General features: G+C 38.7%; 1 protein-coding gene across 1 annotated transcript in view; it reads left to right on the top strand.

Annotated features, from left to right (window-relative positions):
* EPG5 (ectopic P-granules 5 autophagy tethering factor) overlaps positions 1-12,841 on the top strand; it is a 73,860-nt gene extending 61,019 nt beyond the window's left edge. Inside the window, exons 38-44 of the mRNA XM_067545363.1 lie at positions 2,845-3,054; positions 3,192-3,336; positions 4,839-5,081; positions 5,783-6,002; positions 7,402-7,617; positions 8,609-8,723; positions 10,474-12,841. Of these exons, the coding sequence (XP_067401464.1) occupies positions 2,845-3,054; positions 3,192-3,336; positions 4,839-5,081; positions 5,783-6,002; positions 7,402-7,617; positions 8,609-8,723; positions 10,474-10,656 (1,332 nt within the window). The 3' untranslated portion in view covers positions 10,657-12,841. The remainder of the gene's footprint in view (positions 1-2,844; positions 3,055-3,191; positions 3,337-4,838; positions 5,082-5,782; positions 6,003-7,401; positions 7,618-8,608; positions 8,724-10,473) is intronic.
* The last annotated feature ends 2,023 nt before the right edge of the window (positions 12,842-14,864 follow it).

Below are 14,864 nucleotides of genomic sequence, written 5' to 3'. Positions count from 1 at the left end.
TTTAGTTAGTCGAACAAGGACTTGTAGCCAGGGTCCCCAACTCCCAGCTCAGTGCCCTAACCATTGGACCACTCCTTTCTTTTGAGGTAGCTTTTCATTTTCCATTGTGGGACACCTTCATGTCAAGAGCCTGGTTTACCCATCTGTATTAAACTATTCAGCCATTCTTGTTTCACCCTCCCACCCCATGACCTCTGTAATAAATAAGGACATTTCTCTGGTTAGGTCCTTTTTGAGAATAAGGACTGAAAAAACCTATGTCATTTCAATTTAATTTAGACCAGACTCTTATTCTCCATTGTGTGAATATGGCATGATGGCCCCTCTGTGAATTGAATTTTACTATTTTTAATGTATATGCATCCAGAGCTTCTGGGGGCGAGGGGTGGGGAGGGGTCAAGTTCTGTGACTCCAGATAGATAAGTCTAGTTGCACGCCTTTCTAATGAGGAGTCAGCCCTCTGCAAGGAGGCAGGTTGCTGTTTTCTCTCACACAGGGAATGATTAACTAAAGTTTATTACATTTAGGAGTAGCAGACAGCTGTACTCCGGAGAGGGCTAAGAGACTTGAAAGCATGGTCATATTTTGTGAATTGTTTAATTGGGAGTTGTCCTCTCCTAGGAAGTGGCTGTAAGAAGCAGTGATCTGACTGCAGTTGGGCCTCCAGTGACTTTCTAGGAGTTTTAAAAGCAAACAAACATGCCTATCCCTACCACTGAGTCTTTATCTCACTCTTCCACTTGAGTCTTCCCCAATAGCCATGGAAGACCATTCCGGGAGAGTCCGCGGCTCTCCCCATGTAAAAATCTGTGGGAGCTCTTCTCGTTTTCCTGTATGATAAATTTAAGTATGATTAGCTTGAGCTGGTGCTGATGCTGCCCACACCTGCATCTATCCCAGGTCTGCTTAGGGCTGTTCAAAAATGGAAAACTGTTTTAAGCAAGGACCTAAAACTGATGCAGGAACCAAGACATAATTGCCAAGGAGCATAAAACAATCAACATGGAAACCTCTATCATCCTGTTGGACCGAAATGCACTGATTCAGTACTTTCATAGCGTAATACGAGCAAACTAAACCCAGTCATCAGCATTCTTCTCATTGCCTGGCAAGTTATTTACAACTACAGCCGTATAGCTGCTTCTGCAAATGCTTAGTTCTTACCATAGAACTCTCCTTCCATTCTTAACATGTACATGGAGATCCTCTGCAACTATAGCAGCAAGTCAGGGTTATGTAGCATTTTTAAGGCTGAGTCATCTCTCTGCCAGCTTGATGTTGCTTGTGGCACCTCATTGGGCAGAGATTGCAGCACCATCTGAACATTTTTATAACCAGCTTCCTCTGGCTCAGTTTATTCCACCTGTTCTCTCGCTGCCTCCTCTCCGGTGGATACAGATTTCCTAGTCTCTGATAGCAAGTGAGTCCTACTTCTTTATAGTTACATTTAAATATTTGTTTGATAGAGAGATGGAATGCATTAAACACAAAGAGAAACATTTAGCAAAAGTGGATTTTAAAGATTCATTACAAAGGTCAAAGACTGAGATCAGTAAAGTTTTTTTTACATAAAATTAGCCATGGATCACATCACAGCTCCCAAATTCCACCTGTGGTGGCATGACGAGTCACCCAAAAGTTCTGTGTTTGCACAGAACCAAGCACAATGGAGTGCTGGTCCATGACGGGGACTCCTAGGTGCTACCACAATACAAACAATAATCATCTTCTTTTTGTATTCCTTTGAGGCATTGTGTTGAGGAGGAATGATAAAATGAACCTGCATCTTAGCCTCTCATCCACCTTTGTATTTTCCAACTTACTAAAATTACTGACGTTCAGTATCCCAGGCAACACACTCCTTTCGATGATCTTCTAGATATCTTCTCATTTCAAAGATCTTCCTTAAACTTCTAAAGATACAATTGTGTATAATGTGTGAGCCACCCCAAAAGATTTTTCTCCCATCTCCAGGGGGCTTGGTGTAAAACATCTTAGACCAAGGTTCATTAGCATCTTAAGTATTTTCTCCCCTTAGAACTTTGCTCTGACTTCTTTTCCTGAATGACAAGCTCAGATTTGAGTCCTTTGTTCCAGAGAATGGATCCAATATCTCTTTATTAATATTATAAATGTAACATTCTTGTCAAACTGATTTCACTTGATATTTCCAGATCATTAGGGCACTAGATTGTACTTCATTTAACTGAGTTAACTGCATTTGAGAAACAGCAATATTCAATCGTTCTGTTTGTAAGTAAATTCACAGTGAACTAACTCTGGAACTTTTCAGTGTATTAAGAAAACTTTCGTGGCTGCAGCTTTCTTGTAGTGTAATACCTTGGAATCGGTGACTTGTAAGTAGCATAGTGTAGTGGGTAATGCACTGGACCAAATGATGAGAGACCTGGGTTCTGTTCCCGGCTCTGCCACTGACATCTATTATCTTGCCGGTGTGACCTTGGGGAAGTCCGGTCACATCACTGTGCCTCCATTTGCCCTTTTACACTTTCCTATGTGTTTAGAGTGAAGCTCTATTCGTTGCAAGGACTGTCTTATTGTGCCAACACATTGGCCTGCTAATCTTGGTTGGGGCTGCCAGATGCCCTGTAATACCCATAGTAAATATGATACATACAAATGCAGTGAGTATTATTTTAATGCAATGAAGTATTGAAGCCAGACTGACAGCAGTCAGCTATTTGGTGGGGTTTATTATTACACGCTGTGTATCTCTAATATAAACATTTTAGATTGATCTCTCCATTAGTTTCCAATATTTAGTATTGTGACTGTTGATTAAAAAGAGCATTTAAAAAGTAATTTGGTTTTTTAAATCTTCAGGAATCACCACTGATTAGCCTCCTTGGACAGACCAGCTCTCTTCCTTGGCAGCTTGTGCGCATTGCATCTTATCAAAACATCATCAGCTACTTTAGCAGCCACTATCCTCCTTCCATCATCCTAGCCAAGGATTCTGCAGCTGAATTGATAGTGAAACTCTTAAAAATGTCTGCAGGCTTTGGTGCTTCTTCTGATAGTCATGTGCATCTGGTAAGTATGATCGGCAATGCCTCTGGACTGTTTTTGATCATCTTTTCTAGTTGTCTCATTGAGGTTCTAATGTGTCATGTGGTCATATGGTCCATGAAACTAAAGCTAAGTGTGCCAACTTTTTTAAATTTTAATAGGATGCAACATTAAAAAGCCAAGCATACATTTACCAGGTGGTTCAGTTTCTCAGCACCCTGGAACAAAATGGAAAAATAACCCTTTCGGTACTGGAACAAGAAATGTCAAAGCTGTTAGACGATATTGTCATCTTTAACCCTCCAGGTTGGTTCTGAGCAAATGGCATAGTTTTTACAGTTGTCAAGACGTATTATTTATAGAGTCAAGCTAGTTACATATATAGATATTTTTAAAAACTATTTCATGCATTTACAATACATGCGATACTTCTGAGATGGACTTTGGACCTCTAAGGATTTATTGACTATGTAATGAATGTCCCTTGGAAAGTACTTTGGTTTTGAAGAACACACATGTGCTCTCACACAGCTGAAGGGGAGAGAATTCCCCCCTCACACTCACCAGCCAATAAAAAAGAATGTTCTTTGGTGTAGGCGATTGGAATGGGTGGAAGAAGAGCCTTCCTTTTAGCACCTGAAGAGCATGTTGGCATGCACCAGGTTTATCAGACACTTGCTAGTTAGAAGCTGATGGGAAGAAACATGTTGCTCCTCTAGCAGCATCCACTGACAGCACCTTTCTAGTTCACAACAGCTGGGGTGGGGAGGGCTGGGCATATAACAAGGGCGCTATCCCAGGGCCTTGCTTGTATGGAATTCTCACTTTTCTTGTCAGCCTCTGGCGCATTAGGTGTCTGGTAAAAATGTTTCCCCCCTGGTCGAAGTGGCTATGGCTTTGGAGAATTTAATTTTAATTTAACTCATTTAACTTTTTTGCCTGTTTCATGGTTTGAACTATGGTGACAGTAATACTTCCTTACAGCGGGCTGTGAGGATTAATGAGTTCGTTTATCAGTTTATAAAAATAGTATTAAAATACTTCATTTCCATTTAATAAAGTAAATTGTTGAATTAAATTGGGAAAAGTGCTATCTTTAGGTAAGGATTATAAGAACGAAGCATTATAATTATACGTTTAAACTGCGCTAAATAAAATTGTTATAAGTGATTACTGTTAAGGGGACCTTATGAAATAGAATAGGCAGTATGAAAAGAGATTCAGGGTCTGAAAATGGAGCAAGGAGTTCAGATGCTTAGATCAGCAAGATTATCTGGATAATCTAGTATCTTGGGAAATGCCCTGGGACTTGGGAAAATCTCTAGGACTCCTCTGATCATATTTGAAATGATCATGAAACCACAGTTTGTTGTAGCTATAAGCTGTTCATTAACTTTTATTTTATAACCAAGTTGCGTTGAGTGGAAGCCCTGTAAATGGTTTTTCCCTCCCACTTAAATAATAGCTGCACCTCGAGGCCCCAGCTGAGATCAGTACTCTGTTGTGCAAGGCATTATGCAAATACATAGTCATAGTCCCTACCCTGAAGGGTTTACAGTCTATTTTGGCAAGACAAAGTGGATTGTTCAGGAGGATTATTATCCCCTTTTTAAAGATGTAGAACTGAGGTACATAGTGAATAAGTGACTTGTCCAAGGTCACACAGGAAGTCAACTGGAGTGGCAACAATTGAACCCAGATTTCCTGAGTCCCAGTCAAGTGCCTTAAACACTAGATCATCCCTTCTCATTTTATTTTTATTTCCCAGCTGATTTATTCTTACTGATGGTTTTTTCTTTGACTTCCAGACATGGATATGCAAACTCGCCATATGGCTCTCAGTAGTCTCTTTTCAGAGGCACTGATGATGATGAATAATGCTAGCATCACCACAGCAGAGTCTCTACGGGGTAGCTTACAAAGGTGGATCAACACCAAAGTCCATGGCCTGCTAGTGATGCCCCTTCTAACAGCAGCATGTCAGAGCCTGGCATCAGTCGGACATATGGCAGAGACTACGGAAGCTTGTATTACAGCTTACTTTAACGAAGGTAAGAGAGAACCTCCCATTCTGTCACTTACGCCAAGTTCTGAACTGACATTAAAGATCACTCTTGAAATGTCCATTAATTAATTGCTAGGTTGGAACTCCTTGTAGCCTCAGGCTGCTCAATAATCGCTTTAATTTGGTTTTCGTTTCATACACAGACCTTCTTTCCCGAAGTACGTTGTTGATGTTACTTACCGTGCTCCACATATGTATCTGTAGTAATACCCATACACAGTCAAGCAGGGTGTGGACAGTGGTGTTGCTTTTTTTTTGAATTTCTTTGCTGTAAGAAACCATACAAAGATCATGTTCTTGCTCAAATTTTGTAGGTTTTTGGAGTGATTTCTATGGAACTATATATATCTATTTCTGCCCCAGTCAATTCTGTAAGACTTTAGCACATCCAAGGGAAGTGTTTGAAGTCTCATCACTGGGACTTATAAAACTAATTCTGTTATAACACCAGCAAATGTATTTGGCTGCATGGAGATGGATGAGGTAACCTAATAAGCCTTTTCCGTCTCTAACTTCCATGATTTTCTGACAAGCTGATGGTTTGGAAAATAGCTGCCACAGTATGATGTATTTAATTTAAAAGAATATAGTTAAGTAGGTTTGGTCTAAAGCTTTACCCTGTCCTCAAAGTGTTTTAACAAGCACGCCTTATCCTTTCTGTATTCTCTTCTCTCACTTTGTTTTAAGAATTTCCTCACAACCAGAATTTAGGCTGGGGTCCTATACTCGCCTCCCTTCAAGTTCCTGAACTCACAATGGAAGAATTTCTGCAGGAGTGTTTGTCCTTGGGAAGCTACCTGACCCTTTATGTCTACATGCTGCAATGTTTAAACACTGAGCAGACTCTGGCCAATGACATGAAAATGCTGCTAACTGTTGGCAAATGGTTAGAGCAAGTGGATCCAAGGTATTTAAGGTTTGATTCGCTACAGTCCTTTGGTCTGGACATAGGACTAGATACAAGGCTTTCTAATCCCAGCTCTGCTTTTGCATCTTGGCCTGCATTTTGCAGTATCAACTAATTTGAGATATGTCACATTGTGAGTGTTCAACTTGAGAGGGTTAAGGGCCTGGTTTTTATAAGGTGCTGAAGTTAATGGCAGATGCTCAACTTTGGAGGGGAAAAGTCAGGCCCAAGTGTTTCCAGTTGAGCACCCAAAATTAGTGGGCATTTTTTTAAAAATGGAGATCTTTGTCTCCCTGTAAAACGTAGATAAACTTAATAGGACGGAGTCTGGTGAGAACTGAGGGGGTTTTGTAACGAACTTTGAAGATGTAAAGTGCTGTGTACTGTAAGTACGAAGTAGTTATTAAAATACAAATAGTGCCACAGTACAGTACATTAGTAAGTATTACATGCTGCTTGACAGGTCTATCCAGAATGTGGCAAAGCTGTTGGCTGGTAAATGTCTCTCCATTCTAATGGCAATAGGGGAAGAATTTTCTTTGATTAAAAAGTCTTGCTAGGAAAATGCATGCTCTCCTATTTGCAATTCAAATCTCTTGACTGTCAGTGATGACTGTAGTACCCTGCAGCTCTATTCACTTGATTGCCAACGTGGGGAAAGACAGCAATCTGTATAGGGCTGTTTTGCTCCCTTCTCCAAAGCTAACAGCCTTTTTCAAGATGGCTGAGGAGTTTTAGGTGTTGGATAGAAGTTACTGGAGCACTGCCTGGTGCAGCTATCTCGTGCTGATGCTTTCTGGGGAATATCTGAGTTCGTTAACCTTGGGCGTGACTTCAGATTACTTGGTTTTAAAACAATGTTTAAAAATATCCACAGAGGAACTTGTGCTGTGTGCTTTGCACAGCAGAAGCCTTCAATATTTCCACTGCTATAAAATAAGTGGAAAACTGAAATCATGGTTAAAACAAAATCTACTGTTTCTTAGAGTATCAAATATCTGTAAATAAAGCCAAGATTGAAGAACAATGGCATGGCTCACCAGTCTGTTACACCAGATTTTATACTGGTGTAACTCCATTTCAGTGCTTGCAATACCATTTATTAATAAATATAAGGACAGAAGAAGTCATTATGATGATCTAGTTTGAGCTCCTACATAATACAGGCCTTTGAACTTCTCCCATTAATTTCTGCATCAAGCCCATAATTTCTGGAGTTCCACTTCACTGGAGCTACTTCAATTTAAAAACTAGTATATCTAAACGTCCTTCACAAAGATGTCAACTAAACACCTCACTGGTCTGGTGGGCACAGGGACACTTTCTAATGCCACAGGCTTGAGAAATGTTGAAAGAGGGAAGATCAGTTTCTAATTATTGTTCTTTCATCTACCAAAAGCTCAGTGAAGGAAGAGGCGAAGCTCTTTCTCTGGTGGCATAAATTCCTGCAGTTATCCTTAATCCAGATGGAGCAGAATGACGCCATCGTGATTGAATCCGTCATTCGGATATTGCTGTCCATGCAGAGCAGGCAGAATCAGCTGGCTGAGGAGAGGCTGACATCGGGAATATTGGGTGCTATTGGTCTAGGCAGGAAATCTCCTTTGTCATCCAGGTAAGAACGTAGGAAGGAGTGCTCTGAAAATACATGAACAAATCCTATACGCTTTATCAGTGAAGTTGGGTTCAGAATCCAACCTTCCTGAAAGTTTGGGGGTGTTCTTGTTTGGGCCCATTATAGAGAAGCCATGGAGTTTGGGACCACATTAAGATCTAACTGTAAACTTTCCATAATTTGTGGTAGAGAGGTGAAGGGAAAATATGTTTGGGAGTTCTGGTTTGATGAACCAGTTGGTTATGTTTGCAGAAAGATCCACCAAAGAGAACACTTACCTGGCTTTCTGTCATCTTGTCTCTAGCAGTCAACTGTCTTGTATGTCTTACATTGTCAGTGTGAGTATATTCATTGCCACTCTGCCTTTCTATATTATCCTTGATGTGTTGGAAAACATGTGAGAGTGGTTCAAAGAAACACTGAATTTAGGGTGTTACACAATTTCCTTCCTGAAGAGATGGGTAGAGAGTTTGGTAATAAGATAGCAAAAAGAAATTCAACTGGAAAGATGCAAGGGAAAAAAATCCAAACTGGAAGTATTCGTTGGGCCCTAATCCAGGAAAGCTCTTCAGGATGAGTGTAACTTTCAGCATATGAGTGGTTTCTTTGAATGAAATCCTAGCCCTGTTGAAACCAATGACAAAGTTCCCATTAAGTTGAGTGGGGCCAGGATTTCACCCTTGGATTCCGGTCATCAACATCTGAAAATATATAAAGGACGTAAGTACAAAGAATTAAAATAAGTGCTTTGCGGTGATCTGAGGATATAACTAAGACCAATGAGATCTCCAGTTTATTTGTGATAATTGTATTCTACTGCAAGTGGTTCATTGCATTTAAAAAAAAAAAAAAAAAAAAAAAAAGTAGTAGAAAGATTCCTCAACTCATTTAGTGCAAGAAATGATAGGGCGGTATTTTTGGCATGTCTAATCCTAATGCTGAGGTATATCTACATTTTACATCAGCTTCTCTCTTCCTTTTGACACTTAAGGTTCCGTGTGGTCACTCGCAGTATGTCAGCCTTCCTGTTGGTGCAGATTCCTCAGGAAAATCAAATCCGTCTGAAGCCAGGTTCAGAACTGCATCTGTCACAGAAAGCCCAGCAGGTAGTGTGTGTCAGCCATTGATTTCACTGAGCATCCTCTGGCTCTATACTGGCTAATCAAATTGCAGTGTGAGGCTCATAGGAATCATTACAAACAATATATATTAAGTCTATCTTCTCTGAAATGCCTGATTTGTATAACAAACTACTGCACTATTTGATACAATTTTGCAGGACTGCTAGTCCGTGTTTGAGAGAGCAGGACTAAGATACTTGAGGTGACCTAGGCCAAAGAAGTGAGTTGCATAGGCAGAGCTGGTTACACAGCAACCCATGTTGTTTGGCGGGATTATTTTGTCACATTATAAGTCTTAAAACACACAGCTTTCAAAGAAATAATACAATAATTCAATACACTTAGTGAAAAATAACAAATTAGATAACAGAAAGAACTGGAAAATATACTCTTTGGCAGGGGGGGCAATGGAGAGGATTGAACAGTTTTACCAATGGAGTAACAATTTCCAGTAGTTTGTATTTTTCTTAAACTGTGGATCAAAAATAAATCTTACTAGTAACTTCAGAACACAAAAGGTGCCAGTAAAAAGTGGGCAGGAAAGGGTTAAGTTTTTCTGAGGCCGTGGCTGTTTGAGCAAGATACACTGGTTTAACTAAAAATGTGATTTTTAAATTGATTTAAACTGGTGCATACCTCTATGTGGGCACTCCTTTATTTCTATTTAAGAGGGGCTTAGTTCAGTTTAAACTGATGCCTAATTGACTAAGCTAAATAAGCCTGGTTTAAATCCAAATAAGAGTGTCCGTGAAGCCTTTTGTAGCAGTTTAACTAAACTGGTTTAAAATGGCTCCTTTGGTGAATCAGTGCAACTTTGTCATGACCACGGGCTCTGAGTTGAGGAACTTTTGAACCCAGCAACAGCTGGTAGAAGGGATGAAACATCAGCCTTGACTTTAATATATTCCCTTTAAAGGGTTATATTCGGGCCATGTTTAGCCCAACGTTTTAAGTTTTGTGAAAACAAACATTTAAACTAGGACTAAGACCACAGAAAGGCATCCCCCAGCAGAGTGTTTGCAACCCACACATTTCAGCAGTATGCTAGTGCATGAGAACCAGAAGGTGGAATTGACCAGAAATGAAAGAGAAGCTGACTAATCTATTTTCCATCTCTGGTATGAGTGAAAAGTAAACGAGGTTCATTCTTCCAGCTTGAACTAATCACTGGTGTTATCACTACCATAGGTCAGGAATGTCTTTTTAACATATGATTTTTAACCTGACACTGTTCGGCAGAAACAACATATGCTTATATGGAAATCATGGGTACTTATAAGAACATTGTGCAGTGTATTGCAAGAGTATTATGAGCTATATTTTGGTGTGTTTTCCCTAAGATTAACTCTTTAGTGCCTGATGTAAATATAAATTATATGCCTATTAAATACCACAGTGAAACTTAAGACAGGGTATTTGTTCCTGTCCCCCATAGACAGAGAACAACATTGGCATGTATAGTGTGAATCTAATCTGCTGATACTGTACTATACAAAATGTATGGGTTGAATATTTCATGATCTTGTATTTTATATAAATATTTTATACAAATATGTGTATAATACCACTAGGTAGATGTAGGGTCAGATCCTCAGCTAGTGTAAATCAGCATAGATCCATGGAGTTAATGGAATCATATTTATTTACACCAGCCAATGATCTGGCCATTAACCATAACAGCAGAAAACAGGGACAGAATATACTTAGCTAACTGAATTTTTCCCTATATCTGTAGGCACTGAACGCTCTTGAATCTCTGGCCTCAAACAAACAGTATATGGAGTATCAGGAACAGCTTTCCCAAGCATCCAAGTTTATCAAACACCCAGGTCATTGTCTTCAAGATGGAAATAATCTCTTGGCTCTCCTTGTTAACACGCTGTACCCAGAAGTGCATTACCTGGACATTATACGATAGCGAGCACTGAGATCATCAGAAACCTTGTTATAATCTTGGCTTCCTCCAGTTTACATTTGAAATTGTGATTCACAAGTAATTTTCACTTGGCGAGTTCCACTTTATATCAAAATGAATCAAATGGGGCATGGGAGTGAAATGTACACTGGTATGTTTTAAACTCTTTGGTTTCTTGTTTGTTTTGTTTTTTAAATTTTTAACATACTGCTTTAAATGGAATCACTCAATTTCTTTCTGGTGAAAACACTTGAATGGCTTCCGGTGTATAGTACAAGTCTAAAAGGGTAGTTGAGAATTGATGTGTGAATCCTTTCGGAGAATGTAGCTTGTCTTTGTCTTACACAGAGCACTTGCTTTTTGCTTTGTGCCTTTTTCTTCTTCTGTGAGACTTCATTGCTTGGGCCAATCCAAACTTAAGGGTTGTGTGTAAGCAGAGTTTTGAACCACTGTTTAACCATTGCACCTCTAAATCTTATCTAACTACCTGTTTGGAAACTTGGAAACTCACTATATCCATGAATATAGTCTCTCTTAAAAATTGAAGTTCTCTGTGATCCCACAGACCTCTGCAGTTGTGTGGAACCTTTGACATCTCTGTGAGCACTTGGGATTTTTCCCAACTTGCAGAAGTTACTGAATTCCATATTGTTTGCAAGACTGAACCATTCACATCCATGTTGCTTTTATTATAAAGACAGATAAATTTAAGAACTGAGTTTCTAAATGTAGAAGGCAAAACAGCCAACGGTATTCATGTTAGCTCACCAATTCCTCAATGCAGCTGAAAGAGGGCTGGTTTTTGTATGACTGAATTAATCAGCAGGGAGACTACTGTGGATTTCCTTCCTCACTATTTGGGTATCTTGATGTTGGAAATGACACTGTGAAAAGTGACTAGTCAGTGTTTAATTTGGTGATTCCTTGTTAAAATTCTATTACCACAATGTAAACCATGGGCCTGTACATTTTGTGTCTCAGTTTAATGATCATAATCTTTGTTGCCTTCTTTGAGTGCATTAATGAAAGGAACACTTAATAAGGAAGCAGAAAACAGGTCTTCCCAGATGTGTATGTAGCTCTGGCCATTTTATTTGTGTCGGTAGAATCTGATGTGTTCCAAATGACCTAAAGTTCCATAGCTATTGTCTGTGCATAGCTCAAGATTTCTGCAAAGGAACCATAATATCTTTCTCCCCATCCAGTACTCAGTGCCTTTATGTTTAGGACACATTTAAAAACACTTAACTCTGGTCACCAATAAAGAAACCTCTTCCATAACTGATCATCAGCACATTCACCAGTATTCCACTTAAATATAGTTTTAGTGCCAGAGAACTGATCAGTTACTGAGTGACTCACTTGTTTTGTAATTTCCCTTTCTCTTCTTGCCAAATTATGCAAACTGTGTCAGATGGGACTTCAGAAAACATCCATTCTCCAATTGGTCTGGCAGTTTTCATCTCTATATACTAGTCCATATTTGCTGTGTTTTTCATTCTGTGCATTAGCCAGTCATCACTATAACCTGTTTTTAAAAAACTCTTTTGGAGACTTGGCAATTGGAAAAATAAATTCTGCTGCCTTTTTTGTTTAAGCTTCAGGCACTGGTTCAGTCCTTTTTTAGACTTAATGTTATGTATCAGTTGTGTAAAAAATGTGAAAACACAGGAACATTTATGTATTTGACATGCAGGTTTTAAAACAAAAGTCATTGTTTCAGCACTTTTACAGATGGTGAATTTATAATGTATGAGGCCTGCAAAGACCATGTGAAATAAAAAATGAAAATCAAGTAGCTCCTTGCGAAGGTCCTGATAATTCTATTGAACCACAAGAAGCAGGTATATTATCCCACAGTGTGTAACTTTTATTGTTCTTGGGAGATGAAGGTATTGCCTGGGTGTCTGAAGTCTTGGAGTTAGGTTAGTTGTCTTTCCTGACTCCATTCCTTGTATACAAATCACATGACCGTGTTATATGATTGGCAGAGGTCCTAAGAGAGGCCCAAGAGTCGAGTGGTAAGAATGTTGCTTTTTCTTCGCAGTAATATTTATTATAATTCTGTAAATAAAAGCTGTTTAAAGTTAATTTGTGCACTTTTGATACCTAGAAAATCAATATTTGTGGCTTTTGGAAAGCTTGAACTGTACAGTGTGTATTGCAATAAAGTGAATGGTCTTCTGGACTGCAATCTAATTTCTATTAAGAAAATGTAGGTTGGGAGGGGAAAGTCATAAAGTCCAAAGCTGGAAGGGACCATTGTGATCATCTAGTCTGACCTCCTGTATAACACAGGCCAGAGAACTTCCCCAAATAATTTCTAGAAAAACATCCAATCTCAGTTTAAAAATTGTCAGTGATGGAGAATCCACCACAACCCTTGGTATATTGCTCCAATGGTTAATTGCTCTCACTAAAAAATGTATAACTTATTTTTGGTCTGAATTTGTCTAATTTCAACTTCCAACCATTGGATCGTTTTATAGCTTTCTCTGCGAGATTGAAGAGCACATTATTCAATATTTGTTCCCCATGTAGCTACTTATAGACTGTAATCCAAGTCGCTCCTTAACCTTCTCTTTGTTAAAATAAGTAGATTAAGCTTCTTTGAGTCTATCACTATAAGAAATGATTTCCAGTTATTCTCGTGGCTCTTCTCTAAACTCTCCAATTTATCAACATCCTTCTGGAACTGTGGGCACCAGAATTGGACACAAAATCCAAGAAGTGGTCACAACAGTGCCAAATGTAGAGGTAAAATAACCTCTTTACTCCTACTTGACGTTCCTCTGTTTATGGATCAAATGATCACATTAGCTTTTTTGGTCGCAGTATCACACTGGGAGCTCATGTTCAGCTGATTATCCACCATAAACTCCAAATCTTTTCCAGAGTCCCTGATTCCCAGGATACAGTCCCCCATCCTGTAAATGAGGCCTACACTCTTTTTTTCTAGATATATATTTTTACATTTAGCCACATTAAAATGCGTGTTGCTTGCTTGAGTCCCATTTACCTAGCAATCCAGATAGCTCTGAATCAGTGACCTGTCCTCTTCATTATTTACCACTTCCCCAATTTTTGTGTCATCTGAAAACTTTATCAATGATGATTTTGTTTTCTTCCTAGTCATTGATAAAAATGTTAAATAGTTTAGAGCCAAGAATCGATCCCTCTGGGACCCCACTAGAATCACACCTGCTCAATGATGATTCCCCGTTTATTATTACATTTTGAGACCTATCAGTTAGCCAGTTTTTAATCTACTTAAAGTGTGCCATGTTAATTTTATATCATTCTAGGTTTTTTATCAAAATGTCATGTGGCAGATCAAATGCCTTACAGAAGTCTAAATATGTTACGTTAACAATATACCCTTATCAACTAAATATGTAATCTCATTAAAAAAAAAACCCCTCAAATTAGTTTGATAGGGTCTATTTTCCATAAACCCATGTTGATTTGCATTAATTGCATTTCCCTCCTTTAATTCTTGATTAATTGAGTCCCATAGTAGCCACTCCACTATTTTGACCGGGATTGACATCAGGCTGACAGGCCTATAATTACCTGGGTTATCCTGTTTACCCCCTTTTTAAAATTAGGCACAACATTAGTTTTCTTGCAGTCTTCTGGAGCTTCCCCAGTGCTTCAAGCCTTATTGAAAATCCAATATTAACTGTCTAGCCAGCTCTTTTAAAATTCTTGGATGCAAATTGTCTGGATCAGTTGATTTAAAAAGATCTAACTTTAATAACTTCTATTCAACATCCTCCAGAGATACTAGTGGAATGGAAAGAGTGTTATCACTTGATGAAACTATATCATCTGTTTTTTCCCAAATTTAGAACAGAAATATATATTTAACATTTCTGTCTTCATTATTATTGATAATTCTACCATTTCCATTGAATAATGGACCAATACCATTGTCAGGATTCTTTTTGTTCCTGGTATATTTTTAAAAAATTCCTTATTGTCCTTAACTCTACTGGTCATAGATTTCTCCTTGCTTCCCTTATCAATACTATACAATTCCTAACTTTTGATTTATGTTCATTACTATCAACTTTCCCTTTCTTCCATTTATCTTTATAGTAATAGCTACCTTCACTTCACCTCTAAATCAGTTTAGTTTTTTAATCAGCACAGTCCTCAATTGTGATATTGTGGTATTTGTGATATATTTGTGATACTGTCATCTAGGA

This window comes from Emydura macquarii, unplaced genomic scaffold (assembly GCF_026122565.2).
Source record: "Emydura macquarii macquarii isolate MOO-44397 ecotype Brisbane River unplaced genomic scaffold, CSIRO-AGI_Emac_v2 contig_1045, whole genome shotgun sequence".
Taxonomy (NCBI): Eukaryota; Metazoa; Chordata; order Testudines; family Chelidae; genus Emydura; species Emydura macquarii.
This window is presented reverse-complemented; position numbering and strand designations above follow the sequence as displayed.